Consider the following 26,135-nt stretch of genomic DNA (forward strand, 5'->3'; position numbering starts at 1 on the left):
ATATAATATAATATAAACTGCATATATTATATTATATATACATATACAGACAATTACAACATTAATGCAGTTTGTATTTTGTACAGTGTATTGGACAATCCGATTAGCATCAGACCATGGCACGATATGGTCCCTGCATTTTTAGGAACTGAATGATGAAGGAGGGTCCTCCTGCAACAATCTGAGGTGGAAGGTGGCTGAGCGGACAGTTCTCAATACTCATTATTGACAGTTTGCTGCAAAGAGCCAGCTCAAAGGGAAGGCTGTGCAGATTGGGGTTGTCATTCAAATACAGTTCTTCCAGATTCTCCAGTGTACCTAGTTAAAAAAAACACAAAGTATTATTTTTTTATTCAGTTTATAACTTTTAGATAGAAGCTCAGCAACTCATCTAAAATCCTATTTGCAAGCACAGAAGTTTTCTGTTCACAGGTACCTAAGCAAGACCCAATTTGCTTTAGTTTCCCTGCAGAAATATCCACTACATCTCCTTTAGATAACAACTGAACTGAGAATACACTGAATAAGAGAACTGAGAGGGGCTTCACCATACTGTTCAGCCAAGTGCTTTGCAATTGCAGCCACACTGAATAGCTATGTAGTTAGAAAGGAAAATATTTATACCATATAGTATCTATTATCTCATTATAAAAAAACTATGCCATACCTTTTACGTAATTAGAACCCATATATTAAAGACCTGAAGCTGTAACTGTAACATGCCATGGGAAGAAAGCAGGAGAGATCTCTGCACAGCAGTGAATTTATTAAATGTAACAAATCTGTGTGAAATCTTTTTCCCTGAATTCAAATTTTACAACTTGTCTCTACTACCAATACTGCAATACAGATTAACCAGAAGCTGGAAAACAGAGTAATTTCTTCTTTCTTAAGACTTCCATTCCTCCACAGCAATCAAGTATCAAAATTCATTCCTATATTTGAAATACACTCCAAACATACAAGTCCTCCTCAAAACATTCCTTGTTTTTACACCATAAGCATCTCCTATAACCTACAAGACTATTTAATCTGTCACAAGAGAAAGCAGTAGTCAGTGCTCCAACCAACAAAAAGGCTATAGAAGAAATGAGAAATAGCTGATAACATGATAGATGAAGTAGTCACATCTGAAAATAGTTAACTAATCTGTTAAAACAACCATCTTTAATAATAAAGTTGTACTCCTACAATAATATTTCAAGTGTACTTACTAATTTCAATTCTGCAGCTTGTTTCCACAGCATCCAAAAATCTCTCCACTAACTTATGAACTAAATTACAAAGCTCCAGATACAGACTGCTTTAGGCCCTTCTCACACTGAGACATATTCAAGATGAGCAGAAGCTGTAACAGCTCTTCAATTAAAGATGCTGGGAGAGGCAGACCACGATGTCCCAGACTTCCTCATCTGCACATCGCTGTTTTTGACCACATTTTGGTTTGTGTAGCTGATCACATTGTTCTTCCTCCATAATGAGCTCTAACTTTTAAGATTTCTATCTAAATGCTCTGGATCATGCTTTGGAGGTACTTCTGACCAACTAAGAAAGAAAAATGGGCTCTGAGTTTCAGATGCTCTGAATCCTACTTACTCTGGATGTCTCAAGTAGACAAAAAGAATCTTATTTCTCCCTTTCCTTCTGTAGATTTTTCTTTCCTTTACTTCATTTTCTTAACTCATCAAGCAGAGAAACAATATGATGTTCTATAACCAGAACTGTGTGCAGAGGGACTATCAGCAAAGTTTGCTGTCTACATCTTACACAAGGCTTTAGTCCACACCATTGAATTAGAGTAGGATCAGTATGATCTCTTTCTGACACGGATCTTTTTCCAAGGTTTATGAAGTTGAGTGACTGATAATACACAACTTGTGAGAGAATCTGGAGAGAAAAGGAATCTCACCATTCCAGGTTAATGTGTCTTCAGCAGCTTTCTGCAGAAGACCTGAAAAAAGCTACAGTTCAGCAAGATAAAGATCATACCCTATAGCGCTGTTCCTGTGGCACATACTTCATATCAGGCAGTGTTTCACAAGAATTTTGTGGCCTATACTTATGAGCACAGTAGATGCCTATCTTCTGTGTCAGTAACTGCTTTGGCTCAGACACACTACTGAAAAACAGAAAAAGGTATCTTACCAATTTCCTCAGGAAGATGCGTGAGGAGATTCTCTCCAAGCCCAAGGTGTGTCAGATTGGTAAGGTGACCAATACCTCTGGGAAGGGTGGTCAACTGATTATTAGTCAGAACCAATTTCTAAGGGAAAAAACATATTTTTAAAAGTTAACTTAATGACTTTTTCTTCTAATGACAGCAAGTAACAAGATATATAGCTGATAAATTGATGGGTTCTATTCTACAGTATTTGAACTAAAAAATTTCTACACTTCAACAACATTTCAGAAAGCTTTAAAGCTTTCACGAACATGAGTGAAATGAGAGGCTATGCCTGTGGCAGTACTGTACTCATGGTACAATAGTTAGTCTCTTCAAAATTAGTTTGTTCAATATTAACTCATAAATCTGGGGAAGAATTAGTGGGGACAGACTGTGGATCAAGTTTTGCAAGACTCTTAACTTTTGGTTCCATGTCCAGTCCCTAATAGTTTCTCTCATCAAACCAGCTGTAATTAAATCAGCATGGTGTAAATAAAGGACGCAAGATGTTTATCTCAGCCCATTATTGTTTCACCTGCAGATCCTTGAGGTAAGCTATTTCATTTGGCAAGGATTCCAGTTTGTTTTCCTCTAGATCTAGCTCTCGGAGTTTCCGTAGATTTCCAATTCCATGGGGAAGTTTCTTTAGTAGATTGTTCGACAAGATAAGAACCTCAAAAAAAAACAACCCCAAACAAACACACAGAATGTTAGCAATGCAATTAGTAAATAACAATTAAGACAGGATCTTTCTGTATCTTCAAGTACAAGATTAGCCTACATTCAAATTATGGAAGCAAACTGAAAAAAATAAACTCCAAATCAGTGATTAACAACAGTTTTTTAAAGTCTTTAATGATACAAATACATAAATTTATGACAGAATTCATTCAAATATTATTTACATAATAATAAATGCAGAAAAAAAACAACGAACACCTTATTCCTTCAAATAACCAACGAAAAACAATTTCTTACTGGACTTCCCTATCATTTTGTTACACTTCCTTATAGCTATCTCATAATCATGCTTTACCTTATTTATTATGCTTGCCAAGTCTTCTTTAAAAAACTTAGTACTTCCTCATCTCTCTACGTGCCTTTGGTTAGGAACACCAGTATGTAAACATACAAATCAGAGAACCTGAGCAGAACATTGCACAGATACCCACTGGCTTTTCAAAATGGTCTCCTACCACACACACACCCCCCTACTTGAGTGTTATCCTCTTGTTGTTATCCTCTTTTCTAAGTTGAATTATAAATATTCTTAGTTTCAGAAAATTATCCTTATTTGTCATGTCATTCACCGTACCACAAACAAGGTAACAGGGGTTACACTAGTACACCATTTTTCCTCCAGAAGTCTTGCAGTCCTTAGAATTAATCAACTCCCAAGTCAACCCAGCACACAGTCAGGGAATTAATTACTGATTAAACAATGCTATTATCTAGTTATTTAAGAAGGGACATTGAAACACGAGGATGTAAAAGAGTACCCAGTGTGGACCCTCACCCTAGCCACACACAACTGCCTGCTCAACCAGCCAAGGCTGCAAATGCCTGGCTTCTACCAGTCCCAAATCTCATAGCTTCATGTAACATGGAAAGACCAAAGGCAGGAACAGAACAGAAAACAAGGCTAAAATCAAAGTGAAAATCAACGTGAATAAAAGCCGAAGTCTTAGCATTAACACAAGCAGTATTTTGGTGGCCTTCCTTTATGCACTACGATATACACAGAATGATAAGAATAGTAACGTTTTAATCACGTATCAAGAAACAAAGGCAGGAACAGAAAATATTACCTACATGCAATGCAGCTGACTTAGCACTGCTGTGGGAACCTTCACTTTTGTGTAAACACTGCCCAAATAGTTCTTTGTATTTGATTCTTTAATTACAGAGAAAAACAGCGCTAACAGGTCTGCAGACTGTGCAGCTCTCCAGCTCCAGCAGCTGGCAGACCACCAGCAAATCCAGTTGTTAGAGGTCACTGACTTCCTGGTCACATCAATCACAGTCTTAGCTTAAAGGGAACTGGGCCACTAAATAGGTATAACTCCGCCATGTAGTTTTTGCCTCACACTACAGGTATTATTAATTACTCAGAACAGCAGTCACACTGGAAATCCACAATTTCAAATATGCCATTTGCTATTGTATTCTAACAATATTTCCCAGCAACTCACAAAGGTTCTGAAGTCCCCTCAACTGCCTGAACATCCACCTCTATTTTTATGTCCCTCCAAGGTGCTTAAGTTTGTTTCCTCTGATGGTACCTTGGGAAGCAGGACTAGGGGACACAACAGGTTTGGTTCACTGTTTCAACCTATGAGTTCTTCCCGCTCAAAGGCTGGCAATTCACACCTACAGGGTTCACAGTGCTAAGTTCACCTCTGGCTGTAAACCATTTCATTATGTTTTTCTAATCCCTGCTGTTTCCATGCTGGTCTCTCCAGGAATCAAACTGAGTTCAGTGCCATTTCATTTATAACAATAACATTCTGTTGAGAAAAGTTTTCTTTTTACATAGTTAAAAATATATACGTACTTAGCCTTTTGTACACACACGCTCATCTGGAGCCTGAAGAACAACATTCAAAAAGCTGTTGACAACAACCATAAACAGATGCAACACATCTATTTAAACAGCATACACACACATATTTATTTGGCTTTATTTGACCCAAAAGTGATATTACTTGAACCTGAAGTAGAGAATGCCTATTTGCAGGGATTCACTTAGCTGTTCACTTAAACTCTTCTCACCTCAAGAGAAACAAGCCCAGATACATCCTCAGGGATTTTTGTGAGCTGATTAGTCGCTAAGTTCAGTTCTACCATACTAGTCCAAGTCCCGAAATCCAAGGGGAGGGAGGTCAGCTGATTGTCCTGTGATTTAACATATCAGATATTTAGGATCTGCGCTTGCAAGAAGTCGGCATGGCATCAGAGAGATTAAACAAACTGCTTACAAAATACTTCGTAACAAAATAGTAGATAATTTAGAAAGATTAAAAGATGAATAAAATGTTGATAGTTGGCCAAATATTTTTTAAATTCCTCAAAACACGGTAAGTAGTGCCAACTTAGAGTAACAATTGTTTTTGTGTTACTAATACGAACTGAAGTGGAAAAATTACAAGTACATATTTCTCAAGATTTCATGCATCCCAGTAGTTAAAACATTTTTTTGTCCTTTCTTTGCTGAATACAAAGAAGAGGGGAGGAGGGATGGGAAGAACAGAAAATTTGCCATAATTTACAAAGGTGCTATAAGCTACTCTGGAATGCTAAAAATATATCGAGTCAGCTAAAAGAAAACCAAGCAATACCACCCAACAACAAAAAAAAACAAGGAAAAAAACCCCACCAAACACACCACAAAGGAAATATACCTAAATGGCTCAGAGTAAAAGCATCTGAAATTAATCTGAACATCTTACTGCTCAACATGTAGCTACAAAATTTGATCTAGATCAGACACTAAAAAAAATATCTAAAAAGAACAGGTCATACAAAGTCCTGGTAAGCACGCAAAGCTACAAACAGCTATGTGATAAAAAATGGTCTTAATGCAAACCGAGAATCCATTTGTGTCAAAATATATTCCAAAACAGTAGCTGAGCTTACATACTGCTCAAACGTTATTTATTTTTTTTAAATTATTTAGAAACTCCAAACAAATCCATTCATAGAGAAGTATCTCTTTTCCCTTGTTCTCTTCACTAAGTGTACATAGCACAGACTGACATGTTCTTTTTCTGTGCTCTACTGCCAAAAGTCTCCAAACTTAGATTTTGAAATAATATATTAAAAAATACTTAAAAAATATACTAAAAAGTTATTTTATGTCATTTTCTTAATCTAAACTGTAACAGTGGATTGGGGAAAAGAAATAAGATACTCTTATAGCTTATACTCTTAAATAAGCTCGTGTCCCCTGTGAATATTTGAGAACCAAATTTCTTATTTTCATTGTTCAACCAAATATGACAAAAGCTTAACTAACAAAAACAAAGGCAAATCAATAATATCTTGATAGCACATTTTTAAACTCATACAGAATCGTTTCTATCCGTGACAGCAGCAGTGTCCACTTCAGCGTGATAAATTCTTTACAACACAAGTTTGCCAGAACTCATGGAGCAGCGAACAGTGCTCCTCATTGATTCTACACACAGTAGCATGTTTCCGTGCCTCACCTTCATGTTCAGCTTACTTAATACTTTCGCTCTAGAGAAAATTCCAAAAGGGATTTTATTGATGCGGTTGTGCTCCATATTGAGAGAGTAGATTGTGGAGAACTGGGACGGGCCACCCACGGGATAGGACTGGAAGCAGTTCCTGGCCAGCGTTAAACTAGTCAGTTTGACAAGGCTGGATAAAAGACCCTGTAAGAGAGAAGAATACCACCCAGGAACTTAGGACAGATTTATTTCAATACATCTCTTTTCCCTCATGGGCCTAATTAGAAATGTTTTCCCACCCAAGTCCATCCCTAAGTAAGTGTTGCAGCACATAAACCAGAGTTAAATTTGATAAAACTTCCATCAGCAACAATCTCTGCTCACAGTAACCAGTCTTTACCTTATTTCCTCCTTACACGCTGCCAGCTACAAAAAAAAGCAAACATATCACATTTAAAAGCACAAGTTCAGGAGGTTTTGTGACTCTTTTCTCCTCCAAAAGGGATTTTTTTAGTAACACACCGCTGTCTTGGGCAACTCTGGCAGGCACACTCAGCAGCGCGTCCATCCTGCACAGCCATCCCAACTTTGGCCAACACCACCCAAGTGCAGCTCAACCCAACTCTGATGCCTACAGTTGAGAGGAGGCTCCAAAGAACACGCACTGCATGCACCGCTTTTCAAATGGGCATTTGATACATCCAGTACAAATCACTGTTAATCTAATAAAAAAATCCATATTGTGATCACTTCTGGTAGAATTTTCCTTTTAGGCTGCAACAGTTTCAGATAATCTGACAGGACAGAAAAAGAATGGGAAGGGAAGGGTTTGGAAATTACAGGTTTTTTCCTGCTTTCAAAATATTCCTACATAGTTACTGTTCCACTTTGGGGCTTTTTTTCCACCCCTTAAAAAGTAAAAAGCAAGAAGCCCGGAGTTAAAGTGGATACCAATGTTTGCCCATTGAATCCAGAGTCTCATTTCACTTTGCAATCTAATTATATTCTACAATCTCAGCACCGCGGATCTCAGAGTTTATCTGTTAGCTACGTGCCAAGCACGTTGCTGAACTGCAGGGATGAATAATGAGATCCAAATTACTGCTGAAGTGTCACCTTTGCTTATTACTATGCCAACTTGAATTCAGCCTTATTTGCTTAAGTATTACAGAAGCTGGAGATTTATGCATGGCATTACATACCATAAATAATGCAACATCTGCAATCAGGAATGAGCGGTAACAAGGTAACGATTTCAACCGTATTCCTAATGTCAGTATTTCTGGATTGCAATTTCAGTGCTGTAGTCACTGAAAAGCTTTAAGAACATAGCTTTGCTGTTTCACTAGGAAAGCTTTGGCTACTTTTCTAAATAGTTTATTAACGTTATTGTGAATAAAGCAGGATTAAATAGGGACTTGTCTACACGTCACGGCTAAAACTTTAAGCACCAAAATGCAATTCTGAGGGCATCTCAGCAAATACCAGTGAAGCAATTTTTCCCCTAAAGATAAAATAATGAATCTTCAAATCAGTATTAATCTAACCTAATCATTAACTAGTATGAGCTTTGATTAGGAAATACTGCTTCCAGCTGTACTGTCATTAACAGATATTCCTTGTCCTAGGGTGAGGCAGTCCCCAAGCTCTGTTACAAACACACTTCAGTGCTTCAAATGGATCTTGGCATTTCAAAAAGCCATTTCTGAAGTCTGCTTCCACCCAAAAAAATATTAAAAATATGTTAGCTAATAGCCTAGAGTAATTAAACACATCTGAAGGGAAACGAGAGCTTTGGCAGTACAAAGAGAACAATGCTCTTATATCTGTGAGAGCTGTGGCAGTACTGCCTTCTCCCAGCCCATCCTTTTAAGATAAAATATTTATTAGTCTTTGTGTCAGCAGCTTCAGCTATGTTTTGAAATTCAGAAGTTTCTTCTGCAAATACAGCTCTTTGCATTACAGCACAGAATGTTTTACTTTAAACAGATTACAGTATAAACTATACACTTCTGCAAAGTAGCAGCTTAAGTGTTAACCTATTGTTCACAAATATAGGTGAAGAAGGCAACACAGTCACAAAGGGTTTTGTACTTTATATTTTAAAGCAAGTAACCATCCCTCACATTAGCTTTTTGTAATTATACCATTGTTGCTTTTATAATATGTCTGGGTGGGGTGGGCTAGCTTAGTTCTCCTCTCAAAAGCAGCCTGGTAGCTTTCACTCAGCATTTTCTTAAATAATAGTTCTACCAAAACATGCATTAAATTCTCTGTTTTCAGTCTATCGCTGCTTAGTTCAGAAATGTATCTGAAGGAAAGTAGTTACTGCATTTTGTTACTTTCTGTACTTTGCCTAACTCCAAATACATTTTGTTTGTTGTTTTTTTTTTTTATTCTATGTATAGTTTCCTATATACCTCTTTAGATAAGATTTTTACTTAATTTATACAACTTTAATTTATACAACTGGGGGAGGAGGGGGTGTGATAGCTTAGGAAAGCAGTTTGGACATTTAAACAGAACAGGATATAAACTCTGTATTGTGTCCTGAAGCCTTCATCTCAACAGATTCTAAAGCAATGGAATAAATATCCAAAATAAGAACCAATCACATCAGATTTTTTTCTCTCACCAGAGCAATTTTTCCCAGGCATAATGCTTCAAGTCAAACATTTTTCTCTAAATGTTTACTAGCACCAGAAGTATACAGTATGCAGCTGAGCATCTCACACTGTGCTGGCCTAATAAACAGTCTCACAAAATTGAGAAAACTAGAAGGTTTAAAGGTATAACCAAGAAGTTTAAATAGGTTCAAAGTCTACAGACATCAAAGCTGTATTTAAAAAATGGTCTGTAATAAACTACTGTAGCTATCCAGGACTGAGAAACTGGAGTCCACAGGGCACATTTCAGCCAACTCTAGAGAGGGAGTTGGGGACCTTCTGCCTCTTCACCCTTGAGCTACCAAAGCACCCTGTTCAGGGAATGCGGTAACTGAAGGCATTGACAAGGTGGCTCCAGAACTTCCAACTATGGACATTTGCCTTGGTTCCACACTAAACTTGAAGTATGAGAGACCAGGGCAAGACAATCAAGTGCAGCAGCTATGAAAAGAAAAGCAAGAAAACTGATTTCTCTTCCCCTTTGTCCTGTGATCCTCACAGAGTCACTGGAAGCTTAAAAATTATGCAAATTTCTACTTTTCATAACTGATGGAAAATAGGTCAATGAGTGGTCAGATGATATCACATTGGTGTCAACAACACATTTTTCCACATTAAAAAAAGAATGCTGAGGCCAAGTAGTTGTGATAAGCTATACCCACTCTCTTAAAGGTCATTCTTGCCACAATTAGATGGGGAAAGAGATAGCCCAGTTTTCATTTTTCTACTTTTCACCCACCTCCATGAAACAGAAACACTGAGAAACACTTATGTATCTTGAAGGATGGGAACCTGGACTTCTAATTTAAGGTTTTCTAAAGACACAGGACAACAAATACAATCACATCTATTGCTCCCACTTCTGACTGAAGCTGTATGACGTTGTTAGATCTACACTAGTTAGATATACCTAATACGTACAGAATTGCAACATTTCACATTAAACACACGCAGATTAAACCAAAGGGTATTCCTCAGAATTATGATGCAAGATTAAATAATTTTACAAAATGCCAATGCCTTACAACATTCCCTCCCCAGTCCACACCCTCCAATTCTCACCTCTGGTAAAGTAGAAATGTTGTTGTTCTCCAGGTTCAGTTCATCAAGTTCACTGCACTTCGCTAAAGACTTCGGGATTGCTGACAGCCTATTGTACCTCAGGCCAAGACGACTTAGACTGGACAGATTTCCTACAGGTAGGACACAGGAATTTAGACATCGTTAGATTAACACCAAGCCCAGAACAAGGTTTGACTTCTGATTCTTCTGTTGTCTCACACTCTACACTTCAAACATTTCATATGGTGAAATGGAGCTATCACTCCAAAACAGGAGATGCACAGATTACAGTGCTTTCCAACGCTGAAGTCAACCATGCAGAAGTAAATTCTGCATATTAAATATTCTTCTTGTGTATAATACAAGTAAGCAAGGCCTACGTCCTTCTATCCTCATCTTTCTATGAACAAACAACTCTATCATTTTCCAGATGTCCCCAAAATGACTTCTTAAAATTACAAATAGCATCATTCAATGCCGTAAGTCACATTACCAGAACTTGGGCATACATCACACAGCTCAGGTCCTGGCAAAACAATTTCCTCTACAGGGAAAAAAACCCCTTACCATCCTCCAAAAGCAACAAAGTCTTTAAAAAGTGTTAGGAAAAAAAACAAAAACAAAACCAAACAACTTTCAAGTTTTCTGAATGATACTGAAGGAAAAATCTGGAGGAAGTCCACAAAAATCTGGACAATAGTGCATGTAAAAACCTTTCTGAATATTGCCAGGCCAACAGTCCCAGTTGATAATGCATTTCTGTCAGGAAAACAATTCTTGAGAAACTTGCAGCTTGAAAATTTCCCATCCAAAGTTCCCTTTAGCTCCAACCTTTACCATCTAACCAAGACCAAAATCCACTGCTTAAGGATGTCTCTGAACTACACAGTGCTGGGGCATTTAGACTCTGCAGGTAATAAGACCTTGAACTTCGCTGAAAAGTCAACTGCCAAGTAGTACAAAGAACAGGGCTGTCTTCTGGCTCATCCCTGCAATCAGAAAACGTGTCTGTGCACGTGTGTGCGTCACTCCAGTGGAGACTGAGAGCAGATTCATGCTACCAATCGCTTCCTTGCAAAACATTCGCTATTTTACACTCATTTTTAGAGCCACTCATGGCACAACACTTTAGTTATACAAACTAAAATACCAGAAAGCTACACTAGTAAAGAAGCATAAGATTTAACAAATGGCAGCAAGAATAACCAGAAATAATTTTAAAAGATGAAGGGAGCTTAATATGTACAGTCTTAACTACTCATTAAATGAAGGCTATATTAGTGTCTATGCACACATACTTAGACAAAGGTTACCGGAACACAGCAGAAGCAGCAGCAAACGCAGAGCATGAAATATGCTTGGAAGCAAAGGATGAAACAAAATAAACAGAAATGGAGAATGAAAATTAATAGAAATGCTACAATGGGATCTGCTACGCAGAGGAAAAGTCTCAACAAGGGAAGTGGCAAAATACCTCCTTCCTGAACTTAGATAATGTATACTGCAAGAACTTGGTCAAAATATACTGCAAGAATGACCCTACATCACTGAGTAGCTGGGAATGTAGCTAAGAAAAACTGGAACTTGGAAGTGTTGTGTGATTCACCACAGCTACTGAAATGGAGATTCACAAGAGCAGTGAAAGTGAAAAAACAACAACCAACCAAAAAAACCCCAAAACCCCGACTCAAAAAAAAAAAGCAAACAAAAAAACCACCAAAAAAACCAACCAAACAAAAACGTACATAGAACAAAAGTTATCCAGGTCTTACAAATCAAGAAAGAAAAGAAGATGAATTTTCGGTACATATCTGATATTTAGCTAACAAGCTTAGCAACAAATTTCAGTTAGCATTACCAATAACTAAACAAAAGTTATAACAACAGGTAGCCACCCAGAGTTGCTTAACAAATGGTATCTCCCACTGGGATTTTTATTTGTTTTTTAAGCGCTTTCTTTCTCAGCAAGTATACAATTAGCTTTTGCAGAAACAGCAAAGAAAGTAATTCCTTAACCAAAAGAAAAGGCATTTAAAATCCAGGGCTGTCAATATTGCTCTCCAGTGCACAAATCTTCATGTTTTGAGGTTAAATCCTATAATGCATATACACGCTAAAGTGAAAAACCAAGACTTATTTTGATCCTACAGTCCACTATATGAAGATGCACATTTGGACGTAACGTAGCTATTTCATGCTGTATTTGGTGAGCTCTGGTGTTGCTGGCTGCATAGGAAACAGGCCCACTTCACATGATAGATATCCTATTGCAAGGTACAAGACCATCAGGATTTGCCATTCTAGGGATGAACAAAGCACAACCTCACTGCATTTCTCTGAATTGTTATTTAATAACAAAACAAATGACAAACTTTACACAACATAAGGTATCTACTCTTCTTTTTCACTACTGAGACCTTGAGCTAGTTGCTGATCTGGATGTTTTCAGGCAAAGAGAATGAACAGGGAACAGCTCTAGCAGACAGCACAATGCCAATGTTGCTTAGCAATACAACGTTGCTGTGCCAGTTCCCAGATTGCGAGCACAGGTTGGATGTGTGGCTCTCTTCCTACAAGCAACGTGGCATTTCAGAAAAATGAAAGAAGGCAGCCATTAGAGAGAGTCAAACTGTACCAGCATTTTCCAGGAGAGAATGATACACATTGACTACCCTCATGGCATTATCAGAAAGGAGGCATAAATAGCAGCTCCCAGTTATTTTTTCTTATGATAAGTAGCATTTCTCAATAGAGCTTTATCACTGTTTCTCTACTAATTATCTTTCTCCTCCACGGGAAAGGCATGCAGTGGCGTAACAGAAGACACATCCCGCATTTACCACATTCCCTGTGACTGTTTTACACACCGCAGCACTAAATACAGTAATTCCTGAGAAGAAAAGCAGCAAGATTTCAGCTGGAGCTCCACCAGTAGCACCTCTCCCACCGCCCCTGGCAGGGCTGTCCTGCACCCAGCTGACGCAGGCAGTTTGGGCCGCTCTTCATTTCAAGTCAGAACTGTTTTATAGCCAATCAATTGCCACTTAGCCTTCTGTCAACAAGACTCAGGTATCTTTTCCTCCTCATCAGAGTTCATATTCACACCTCACTGTGAATGCACTGCGGTGATGAAACTCTGATAAGGGCTTCTCTGCTGAGGTGTCTCTATCTTCACCTACTGGACAAGCCAGATCTTAAGTCTTCTCTTCACAAAAAAAGGATTATCCTTATAGCTCTTCCCTGTGCTTGGTATATTAAAACTTACCTCAGTGGTTCCTCTAAAACAGTCCCTCACAGGTGGAGTGACTCAGAAAATGCAGCTCCAGATCTTCCTGAACACACCACTTTGATAACCACAACTGAAAAGCAGCTGCTAGCAGGAAAAGCAGCAAGCAAAACCCCTTCCAATTTGTTTTCTTAGGGAGCTCGTTACAAAAAACCTTGTAAACTCAACTGGCCCATCCATTGGTACTTCTAAATACACGATACTGAAGCCTGACTCAGCCCTAAACTTATGCCAGGCCTCAGAAAGGCCCTGCAAAGCTGTTTTAGTTCAGATTTTGGCATGAACAGTCACTCTTGCGAATTGGGTTTCACACGGCCACCTTGTTTCAGGTCCATTTTCTCAGCAGCAAAGCGTGCTAACACCATCAGTGGGCTCCACCTCAATGTAAATGCAGAATTTATAACAACTTCACTGGAGTGACTGCATGTCTCTTAGCGCTAGCTGTTTAACTTACGCAGAAATTAATGAAAAATCCTTGGAAGCATGCAAATCCAGAAACATCAAAATTAAACTTTGTTACTATAAAAGGGACTCTAAACAGATGGTTTCAATTAAATTCTTTATTAAAGGTACTCCAAAATATTAGTCAAAGAAAAAACAGGTGTTTGTCAATCCCAAATCAAAGGGAAGACTGGAAATAAAGCAGGAAACCATGCTTACAAAACCACACTTTTTAGAAAGACCAGTTCTCCCAAGTAGGAGCAATACATCTCTTTCTTGAATATTTCAAAATTAAGAAAAAAATTAACTGGTATGTTGAATCACAAAGAAATCCAAATTGCTAACTCAAAGTCCTACCAGTGCTTTCTAAAGGGAGTGACAAATGCTCTCTCCTTTTGAAATCCACCACACCTTTTCCTTTCCCTCCCTTAGTTCAAATAATCCTTCAAGTTCCCTATCCTTAGATGAAGAGTCGTTACGTAGTGCCAAGTGGTACTGCATCATTATTAAAGATGGAATAATTAGTCTGTTTTCTGTAACTTAGTTCATCAAGCTAGTTTGCTATCAGGATCAGTTGCTTTCTCTTCAATAAACCAGAAGCATCAAATCAATTTAAAATATGTTCACTAGAGAAAACTCTTCTGCAGATAATGTTAAAAACACAAGTTGTACCTACAAGAGCTGTGCACCACAAACCCCTGTAAGATTGTAATCTAAAGTATACAGGAACCCTCAATAGGAAATTGCAAGAACTTGCTACGAACAACATGGCACTATTAAATATTTCTGATGGCCTAACTTCTATAAATACTCTTAGATTTTGATTTGACTAAACTTTGCACACGAGTAGCAATCTATTAAAGGACATATTTTACGTGACCACACATTTCTTCATAGAGTGCAGTTCACTTAATTCACTAAGGGATCTTCTTCTAAGACAGACAGATGGCTGCTTTGCATACAAAAGGTACCAGATGTCTTTTTTAACAAACAGAAAGCGAGAGGTACATCCAAAATTAATAAAGAGGTTTGTTTTTTTAAATGAACTTGATCTCTTTAAAAAAAAAATAAATAAAACAAATGAATTGAGGATAATACACCACATCACATTACTTTTGTAGTGAGAATAACAAAGATGACAGTATGGAAGAAAAAGTCAAAAGAGCTTCAATGAGTATGTTACAAAGCAGGTGGGACTTAAGGGCCTTAAAATAGTCAAAAACTGCATAGGAGAGACAAGACAAGCTCGACACGGCCAGCTATGGATAGAGATTAAACGCTCCATTCAAATATTTCAACAGAGCTCCTAGTCTAAAATAGCCCTAAGTCAGAAGACGCCTGAATCACACTTTGTACTTGCAATGCATTAGTTTTTCCAGATGTCGGCCATACTCCATGACAATTGTTGAACAGTTTTGCAGATTTTTAGGTGAAAGGAGCTGTTGACGTGTTTAATCTACTCTCTTGTCAGAAAGCAAACCATTTCCTCTGACAGCTGTAGGGTAAAACGAAAGGCTCCAGATAAGCCGTTTTAACCTTCAATTGCATTACACAGGCAAAGACGACATCTACCAAAATCCAACACTGCGACAGCATGAGGTGGCTGGTCCAGCAAGACATCCTGAAGGTGATCTCGGGGAGCATGTTACAGAGGAAAGCAGAACAAAATCCCATAGTCATTACTCACCTGATCTGGGGGGCAACGCCTTCCCTTAACCAAACCCTATAGTTCTGTATGAACTTGCATCACCAATCAAATGTTCAAGAGAGGCCAAATCCCTTCTACAACCTGCAGGGCTCGAACTTCCCCAGTGTTTAATTTGCTTTGGCTAAAGGCTGACATTTTAGGAAAACTGAGAATGGGGACAGAAAGGTCATGGGGGTGTGAGGGCAACCACTCAGGAAAAGTGTAGAAAAGAAGAGACTCCCTCCTGACCATTGCTACCAGCCACCAAAACCAAAGCAAGAAATGTCACTACACTCTTCCAAATACAAAGGTATAGATGAACACAACTCAAAGCTTGACTTACAAACTCCAGTTTTTATTGCTTTAACATTAAAGTGAGTTTTAGTATATTTTAATTTTTCTTTCCAGCCACTAATACCTCCTGATACACCAGACCAGTGTAGGAGGCAGATTCACACTCACAAGATCAGCAGGGTCCATCCTTTTTTGTCCTGCTCAAATTAAAGCGCATTATCCTCCTTACACAAAGTCTAGGAATTAGCCTAAAAGATGTTATCTATTAGAAACCTATTTAACATAAATTTAAAGTTCATCTCTACCACCCTTACTGGCTTAAATCCCATTTGAAGAGAGCAAAAAGATTCCTCTTTATTTTCAGTCTAACAGTATCAACCAAAGACATGATTTCCCTCATTATTTCACGATGAAGGCTAAAGAGTGGCCATGTCAGCATTTTTTGTTTTTCAGCCCAGATTCAAGACCATTATCACTGCTGGCTGTGTATGCACTCAAGATGCTGGCAAAACTTGAGTGATAGAGGCTCAAGCACCTGATGGCACCACAGACTCCACCTCCACAAGGCTGGGGAGCACAAGCTCTTAGTGTCACGTTTCTGAAACTCAGCTATGAAAATTCACCTTCATTTAACATGCGTTCATCAAAAAATGTATGGAACTAATAGACCTGCTTGTCTCGATTCCGATGTGTTCCTCTGAATCACTCTTCCCTCGTGTTTGCTTCTTATATAAAGAAAATAAGATGATGGGCTTTTTCTTTCTGCAGTACACGAATCATTCTGAAGATGCTGAGCTGCAGTTACAGCATAGCTGTACATATAGCTCTGCATCTCATCACTGTGTGATGGTATGTACAGTCACTAAAATACACTGTGCCCATCCTAGTTTTACCAGGAAGAATATCCAATCAAAATGAGTTTGTTTGGTTTTTTCATAAATACACATCAAATCAATAAACTCTAAATAAAAATTAGGAGGTCTAACTTCTAAAGAAAAACAGTACATGCATATTTAACTATACTGGACTTGCACTGGAGATTTATGCATTAAAATAAAAAATTGAAGTTACAATTAGCTGAGTATCATCGAAAAATACAAAAAAACCCTTCACATTGCAACAGAGTCAAAAGCAACAGGACTTATTTTGGGCTATCAATGAAAGTGCTGCATTTTACTCAATTCATACTTCAATTCAATAACACAGAGCAACTGAAATGTATTTAATTTTTCATTGGTAGTCTTATTTTCCTTCTCGATTGACTATTTAAAAACTTTCTGTGAAATTAAAGATTTGCAGAAATCTAAATCCCACCGTAAGAACTGTTTATACCTAACTAGCAATGCAGTCAACACATTAACCTTTCCTAAGTGATAGATGTGTTTAAGTCCGCCCTACTATCTATAAAGTAAATATGTATGTATAACACATGAATATAGGTTTATCACTTTAGCTAATTAAGGAATGTGAGAATTATCGTATGGAGACCAGAGATCCACCTAGTATCTTGTCAGCTGAAAAAAAAATGTCCAACAGCAGATACCAAGAGAAGAACCAACAAAGATGGAAAGCGCACCCTGAAACTTCCCCGGGAGCCGGGGGAAGATGCAACAGCGTGTGGCTCAGCGACTTTCCCAATTTAGCAGCAACTGCTACATTTTTCTTCTACATAAGTCACGTTGCCCTGTGAGCTGTTAGCACCTACAGCAACCTGTGCAAACACTGAGACCCAAGCGTTCCCTCCCCACCATACGCAGCACAGGCTGATTCTTATACTGGTTTGAGGTCGACACCTCACAGTGTTGCTTCGCACTCCTTGAAGGAGGCAGCGCACAGTCACTTCCCACTTACCCTCTCCTGCCACTCGCTATTTTCTAGCCAGTTTCACTACTTTGTATTTACTAAGTCTAGAATTGAGGCCAACAAGAAACAGAAGCTTCATTCCCTTTATGAGACCACCATGAGAACTAGCAAAGGCTTTTAATAGCCCAAAAATTAGAATAGAAGAGTGAGAGTCACTGCTTTCCACCACATAAGAAAAGGTCGAGCTCACTGTGATTGCCCAATACTAGCAGAATCTAATTAAAAATGTTTCATTAACAGCAGTCTAAGAACACAATGCACTGAACGCTGAGCAGATCTCCCAGTGTGAGTCTATGGAAATGGGCTTGATCCTCCAAAGTACTGAATGCTCACAGACCAAAGCACTAGGTCATATGCTTAAATTTTAAGAATATGAATATTGACACCAAAGCTGGAGCAGGAGGCTATGCCCTTTGCTCCATCAGAGTGGTGCAAAATTAATATAATCAAACCCATCAGTCATGTATGAACATCACCCCCTGAGTCCCAAGGGAGCTGCAGGTGCTCTGCTGGGCCTCATCAAGACCAGGGCATTGCTCAGTCATTTCCGAATAAGACTTCTCCAGTTTTTGCTAAGCCTGCTAAAGTTAAAATACCATTTTAAAGTAGCTTTACTTTTCTACAGAAATATCTTTACTAGGACTTCTAGGGACTTAAAGCTCTCAACCACGATTTGTATAACCTGAACTGTACCAATGCCCAGTTCTGGTCACGATGCTTCATGCTTTATCAACTATATCTTTAAAGCACGAGTGCTCTAAGAGGTAAACTGGGGCTAAACGGGTGAGAAGCCCAGTTTGTAACACAATTTAAACCAGCAAAAACGGCAAAGCTACTCCATATAATATTTGAGTTGTGATTTCAGCTTCTGAGCTAATGCGTTGCAGCAAAGGGCAGCAGTAGAGTGCAGGGCTTTGAATACGCCTCTCATTTTCCTAATTATCTCTTAGGAACTGTGCCATGTCAGACACTGGAAAGTGTGTCCAGTGACGGCATTTTTTGTGCTTTTAAAGCATCATTTTGGAACACTTACAACTGACTCTTCTTTTTCATATTAAAATGTCTGTTGCCTTAAATGTCCATGAATATGGCACATTTGACTATAATCAAACTGCACACGTAAACAGACAGAACTAGAAAATTACAAAACAGATGAAGAATCTGATTTCTTTAAAAGCTGTCATTCTGTGTCTGGTGCATTTCTTTCGCAAATAAGTGTTTCTGTGCTTTTAAATAAGAAATTGTGAACACATTTGTACAGAATGCTAAAATTAAAAGTTCAAAGAAGGAACACTCACCAAATGGTATTTGCAGCACAAAATTTTCTAAGCCAGCCTGTAATCCAAGGAAACACTTTACTCCACCCAAAATTTGCTTTCTCTGTCTCAAAAGCCCAGTTATTAATCTCAATATAAATGGTATGTTCTTCACCTTCTTTTAGATATCTTTTTGATACATTAGTGTGCCAGCTAAGTATGCAGAAATAAGAAACTGTGTAAATAAAAGCAGATCATAGTTCCCCCCCATAATTCATTCATGTGTCATGTCCCCCAGGCCCCTCACAAAACAAACAAACAAAAAGCAAACCATGAGGGCGGGGGGGAAATCTGCAATTAAAACACTATGCAGCTAAGATCCCACTATGATTTTGATTCTAGACTTGAGACTCTTAGAATGTGCTAAGCTGTTCCACAAAGCTCATTTTTCCTACAGGAAGTGACCTAATATACAAAGTACTTCACAATTTTCAATCAACAGAAATACAGATATGAATGTATTAAGCCAATATCTATAAAGCAAGACATTAGGTCACTTCCTGACAAGTAATATCTGAAATCGACATTTGTTACTGCACGAAAGCGTGCTCAGAAAGTGTTACTTGAAACAAGAACTTTGTATTTTTACAGAGTGGGTATATTGGCTCTGCGACCTCTGTAATCACTGCTGATGCATATTCCCTTCCCTGCCACTCCCCTGCGTGTCACCCTCCAACATCCCTTCCTCACAGCATTTCAGTACAGTACTGGTAGTTGGAAAACAAGCCTTTCTTCTTTAATTTTTTTATTGGCAGGCCCAGAAATATTTCTATGGTAAGACCGAGACTTGGTTAGATTGTCTAGCAGTCAATTTAAGAAGTATTTTGCAAGGATTTTGGGTGAGTGAAGCAGGGAAATGGTCCTTTTTGAGGGGAAGGAGAAACAGAAAAGGAAGGGCCTGATTGTTTTTCAAAGCAGCTTGATAAAAACATCCCTCAAAAGAAACCCAACACAACAGGCCTCCATCAAAAGGATGTTGATGGGGGAGGAGGGGGCAGACCTGGCATTAATGGAAAATCCGTTCCATCACAGGAGGCTCACAGGCTCATGGTATATTAATTATTTATAATGAGCAAATGTGCTTGGTCTTTTTTCTACCCGGCCTGCGACCCTCACCCCAGCTTGACTGAACTAGGGAAACATTAACAGCAGTTATATATTAAGCATACTGAAAGCTGGCAGCATGGAAGTGTAACAAGAAAAGCCAGTTGTGCCAAACACTCGGTAGATGGAGGGAAGGAGGGAAGAGAGAGAAAGTGGATGAGATGGAGCGGCTGGAAAGGCCGTCCCGAGCGACCCACGCCAGGCCGCCACGCACCATTTACTTGCTGGGTTTTTCTCTGTACTCAGAGTCTCTAACCGAACAATCCTAACCACAAAGCAAGCTGCAATCTAAAAATCAAGCCACAGCTTGCTTTAATGTTCAACCAAAACTGTGATGACTAAGAAATAAAACCGATGTTGCTGAACTGGCTACGGCTGCTTTTTCTGTAACATGCATAAATGTAGGTTGATCGTTATCATTTAAGCTGGAGTTTAAAATTTTTCCCTTTTCAATTCTGGCTGCTTGTGAACTGTATATGACACAAATGCCAATTTCTGATTTAAAATTTTCACTCTAAACAGAAATGCTCAGCTACATGTTGGTCAATACAAACAACTGGTATGTAACTGGATCAATGTAAAGTTATAAACACGATAGCACACTGCTGTCTCTTACCATTATTCATCTGTTTCTGGTGGTTGGTTGAGATATATAGCATTGATATTCAGCTCAGATAAGCATGTGAAGAGACAGCTATACACATTTAAAAATAGGTAACTACAAAAAACCAAACAAACTATAAAGATAATGCAATGGAAAAACAAAACAAAGAAAATGGGCAGAAATCCCAGCCCAACCAGGTATGAACCTGACTCGGTACAAACCATCTAAGCTTACAAAAACTTTCTGAAGAAATAGAGGAGTCCAAACTACCTTGATTGCAGAGTCAGCAATTTCCTATCTATCACAAGTGACTCAACTGCCTAAGTAACTTTCTGCCTCTCCTACCCAAAGACCTTTCCCTGTAATCACAGCCTTGCAGCATACTGTAAGAAATACTTTTGTGGTTCTCTGAGCAGCTCAGTGACTGCCAGTCACTAAACAGCTCAGTAAATCATACTACTGTTGTGCACAAAAATCAACAAGAGTGGTCTACAAGCCCTGACAATGGAAATACTGCACTTGCTTAAGAGAATTTTCCCCATAATTAGCAGTTTATCCAGAGAACTCACTTCCTGAATATGACATGTACACTACAAATAAATTTTATTTAAAACACCTTTCAATAACATTTACAAAACAGCTACAAAAATAAGGCTGTGCTTATGAATTGTATAAGTCATATGCAAATTCCAGATGGAACGGAATCTCCAGAGTTTAAAAATATCATCAATCCAGGAAGGAAGTTTAGTTCCAGTGGATGCTTCATCAATGTAAACTCTGTTCAGGTCAAACTTTCTAAACAAAAAGCCACAGTAGCTCCACACTCGACAATTTACTGCTGGAAGAAAAGCTGGAGTGTTGTTAAGTGGTTCCTGACTCTTCTGCTCATTCACTTTACTATGCGTTAAAAGTACCTTAACAAAATGTTAAATATAAATATTGTTTAAATGACAATGCTCACTCCTCGGAGTATGTTCTGGTGACAGATAAGAGTTTAAAATCATAATGGCCTTGGTTTTTGTCTTTTTAATAACACAGCATGCATCTTTCTTTGCCATCTGTTTAAAACCACTATAACTAGGAAAAGTCATTTTGTTGTTTGATCCTATATGAGACTGTGAAACCGCCCAGGACAGTGCTTATTTCAGTATATTCCTAACCTAAGTTGCAAATTCTCTGTATTTTATTGCATCAGAACATGAACTTGGAAGGTTGGATTTTTTTCCTACAGAAAAGCATAAAATATGCGGAATTCCTTTAAAACATGTATCCTTTTAGTTTTATTATTTTAGCCAAATATATTAGTTAAAACTATCTGTCAAAGTGCTACACTTCAAGTAAGAGTCTTTTATCCTTTTATTCCTTCATATGCTCGGTTTCATTACAGAATGGACAGATGTAGATATTTATTCATAACCACAGAACACCTTAAATCAGAGTTAGAAGTAATGGATTTTTTCCTTGTAACTCCCATTCTTAGATGACGCTGTACTCCGCAGCAAGGTAAGATTTCATAATGTCATTCAGAAAGCCAGAAATTGCATTTCAGGTAACACGCACACCTTGCTTTTCATCTCAAATGTGAAGCTGCCTTGAGGTGAACACCATTCATTCTACAGTCACCAACCAAATACCCATTCTTAAATTTGTTCCTCTTGCTGAACGCTTTGCAATAGCGATTTATTTTCTCCTCTCCAGCCTCTTCACATACCTATGGTTTCTGGCAGGTCCAAGAGCTCGTTGTGCTGCAAGTCGAGGTTGGTGATCTGCGTGCAGCTTCCAATCTCTTCGGGAAGATGTTCAAGCTGATTGTGCGCTACATCCAGCGTTATGAGGTTACACAGCTCACCTACAGGCACACGAGAAAACCAAAACCATCAAGTTCTTTAATGTACAGCTTTAGACAACTACTGCCACACAGAGATCAACAGAATCGGACAGGTTTTGGGATAATCTGAAAAAAGTTACTGCTACCATAATGTTATACACATAAAATAAGGCATTACAGGATCATAATTTCATCAGTCAGATCTAAAACATGAGCAACAATTTTTAAAAACTCAGATAAAGCTTTTATAGATTTTTCTGAAGGAATCTTATTTATTCATTGATCTTCTTCTGACAGCTCAAGCTGTGGAATATGAGTACAAAGCCTATACCTCACATGCTTCAGGCTGTATCACAGACTAAGTGGACTGTATTGAATTTTGAGAAACTGAGATGTGGTTTTACACCATGAATTTCTTCCAGGCACAAAATCAACAATTAAGAGACATCAAAATTATTTGGCTGATAATCCAGATAATACACCCAAAGTCTTGAGTGATATTTTTAACCATTTTTAGTTACCACAAAAAAGGCAACATATGATAAGTAACTTCTAAATGTATTTACTCAGATTATTTTGTTTTATATATGCAAGCAGAACTATAGCAAATAAAAGTTTGAAATAAATGGCTTATCTGTTAAGTCTTTAAAAAGATTGGACTTGCCTAGAATTTAGAGCTACTTTACACACTGAACTGCTTCATTCTTGACATTTACACATTAATTTTGAAGTACAGCTAGGCGCAGCTCTCTAGATACAATAGCTTCACCTATTTTCATGACAAACCGTGTTCTGAGCAAGAGCTTGTTGGGTTTAAAAAAAGGTGTGTGCATGAATACAAGTGTATGCGTTCCCATTTTTGACATCTGATGGGGGTAAAGTTAAATCACATTATTTGAACAGCTTCAACTCTATCCAGTAAAGATGAGGTCACTGTATTTGAGCATGACTCAGTGAGTAACAAATTTGGAAGAGCTGCAAATTCCTTTTGAGGAGCAAATGTCTATTTTTAAGCTTCAGTGTTGTACCTTTGACACAATTTGTTAAGGATTTTCCCACAGGCCTGCAGGATGAGCCTGGGCAAGTTCTGATGCCTACCCATTTAGATCAGCATATAATCACAAATGGTGATTCAAGAAATCGTAAAGTATTTATGAATTCAGACTCTGTACTGGGTTGCAGGTGTCATGTAGCCACAATACTTACTACATAACATGAAACAGTTGTGAAAGACCAGGAAAAAAAAAAGCCAACCCCAACAGCTTCATTTTTCTGTTTTTCTTAGACTGTTAACATGTAACTGATCTTATTTCTTGCATGTATTAACCAAAATGGATGTTTTTCTAGCAGCTAGGCAGATGTACATCTAAAGGTGGTGCTTAAGCAGCTCTTCCATCACTCTGTGTGTCCCCCTCCTCTTAAGTCAGTATTCAAGTGTATTCCAGGCAACCAGAGTCAATAGTCAAACACGCTGTATGCAGCACTGTATAATATGCAGAAGAAAGCAAATTTAAGAAAAAATTGAGCAAGAGTTCATGTTCTGTGGTAGGAAAACAAGTGGGCAAAGTGGAGACGGCAATAAGAGGAGGAAGAAAAGCTTGAGGGAGACTTCAAAATCTCTCCCTTTAAAAAAAAAAAATAACCCCACAAATCTTTACTAAGATAACTCAAGAACCTTCACACACTTCGGGGCAGTAGTTTTCACTTCATGGTTGCTGTTTTCATTTGTTTTCACTTCAGACCTAAACCAATGATGTCAAATTTGAAATGTGGCATAAATTTCATTTCATCACACTGACTTCTCATTTACTTGACTCTTCCCACTCTACATCTGCTGAAGTCGAGGAAAGACTTGGGTTTTCGCAGCAACATTTGCTGCACTTCATTTTTGCACCTGCTGAAAACTTTGACAACAGCAAGCTACGTGTTTGAAACAAACATCTCGCCAGCTAATTCTGGGAAGGGGAAAAAAAAGAAGAGTTTATTTATGCCATTTATGTTTATTTAGCCAAGTAAGGGCAAGTTAGCACTTTGGTTTAATTTGGATAGCCATACTTAATATTGTTATATTAAAGATGCAGACATTATTTTTAAACTTTACACTGGTAAACATTTAATAAAGCCTTGACATGAAGTACAGTGACTGAAGGAAAGCAATTTCAAGAGATATTATAATATTCAGCATTTAGTTTGCATTGCTCAGTGAGGAATCTTGCTCCTGGATGGAATAATACTTATGGTTTGACAGCATCTAACCCAAATGTCTTTTTTTCCCCTAAGGACAGAAGGGGAGGGAAGGTGAAGTGCTGTGGGCACTGAAATTCTCTCAGTACTTTAATTTAGATTGCTGAGACACAACTCAGAGAGCGTGCAAGTCAAAAAAGAGCACTCAAGGTACATTACTCCTGTTTATCTCCTTGATGTATGGAAAAAGTTTTTACATATGATATGCATCTCTTCACAAGGTTAAAAACGTTTAGGTGATGTGTAGAGGCTCATCTCCACGTGCAAAGACACACAGAGGGCCAGCAGTGGGTGGAAGAACCCAGATACTCCCTGGGCTGTCCCAGGAGCATCATCAGTCCCATGGCCAGTGTGAGACCCATCGCAGTGAGTACACGGAAAGGCTCTCCAGAGCACCTCGCAGACTGGGCTGCTACTGCATATGGAGCTCAAACACCTACTACAAGGTCCAAGGAAGGGCAGTTTGGGATAGTAAGAGTTGCTATGGGATCTTAGGGAAGGGGAAAGTGAAGAAACAATATGGTTTAGAAAGGAGACGTGCAGGAAAATAGAGGGATAAGGAAATAAAGAGGTCCAGTCCTTTACAAACCAATCCTGGTCATGTCCTGTGCCCGATCAGCACCGTCTGCCCCGTCTTCTCCTTAAACTCTATTTACAACTACTTTACCAGGCAAGGAGCACTTTGTGCTGAGCACATGGGGATCTAAATAGCTGCAATGCTGCAGTTAATGTGACCAACACTACTGAAGACATCCCAGTACGTGGGACCAGAACCACCCGGGCACCGAGAGCCTGCCGCCACCAGGACAGCTGCTGAAGAACAGGGGCGGCTCTTCTCCAGCTGAGTGACGGCAGCGATTTACCCCGTGAATGGACGCACTGTGCACTGCCCTGCTGCACAACAGCAGCTCTTTCAAAAACTATGCCAGGATAAACACATGGCATAAACAATTGATACAGCAAATAATGATCTGCAAGAATAAAGAGGCCAATCTTCATGGCATCTGCACAATGCTGTTCCTAGGAGCAGATGTAGGCCCAGCTTGTATCAGTGATGGGGAGTGTCCTCCTTCTTGTCTCAACAGTGGTAGCTATTGAAGGAAACACTTCTCCGAAGGTGAAAATAAGTTTCAGCAAGATACAACTGAAGTGTGGCATTTCTGCTTGGCCAGGGTGAGAAGCATATGTCAAAAATCAAAAAGAAAGTTCTCATAAAAGAAAGATTTGCTCATGATCTTATTCAAATTAAAAGAATCAATATTTGCTCTTTTTTAGTGTACTACATAAACATTGCTGAAACATGTTCATATCTTAATCAATTTAACAGAAATACGCCAGCTAGAAATGCGCTGCAGCTCAAAACCAGCCTTACCCAGAAAGCAG

General features: G+C 38.6%; 1 protein-coding gene across 2 annotated transcripts in view; it reads right to left on the bottom strand.

Moving 5' to 3' along the window:
• Positions 1-71: 71 nt before the first annotated feature.
• Positions 72-26,135, bottom strand: part of SHOC2 (soc-2 suppressor of clear homolog (C. elegans)) — a 38,780-nt gene continuing 12,716 nt past the window's right edge. Inside the window, exons 2-8 of one of the 2 annotated variants that reach the window (XM_010186499.1) lie at positions 22,392-22,529; positions 10,086-10,216; positions 6,373-6,561; positions 4,937-5,059; positions 2,700-2,837; positions 2,146-2,263; positions 72-318 (exon numbers count right to left, since the gene is read on the bottom strand). In XM_010186499.1, the coding sequence (XP_010184801.1) occupies positions 110-318; positions 2,146-2,263; positions 2,700-2,837; positions 4,937-5,059; positions 6,373-6,561; positions 10,086-10,216; positions 22,392-22,529 (1,046 nt within the window). In that variant the 3' untranslated portion in view covers positions 72-109. The remainder of the gene's footprint in view (positions 319-2,145; positions 2,264-2,699; positions 2,838-4,936; positions 5,060-6,372; positions 6,562-10,085; positions 10,217-22,391; positions 22,530-26,135) is intronic. The other variant, XM_010186500.1, reaches the window with a different exon arrangement.

The sequence above is a fragment of the Mesitornis unicolor genome, unplaced genomic scaffold (assembly GCF_000695765.1).
Source record: "Mesitornis unicolor isolate BGI_N332 unplaced genomic scaffold, ASM69576v1 scaffold25156, whole genome shotgun sequence".
Classification (NCBI taxonomy): domain Eukaryota; kingdom Metazoa; phylum Chordata; class Aves; order Mesitornithiformes; family Mesitornithidae; genus Mesitornis; species Mesitornis unicolor.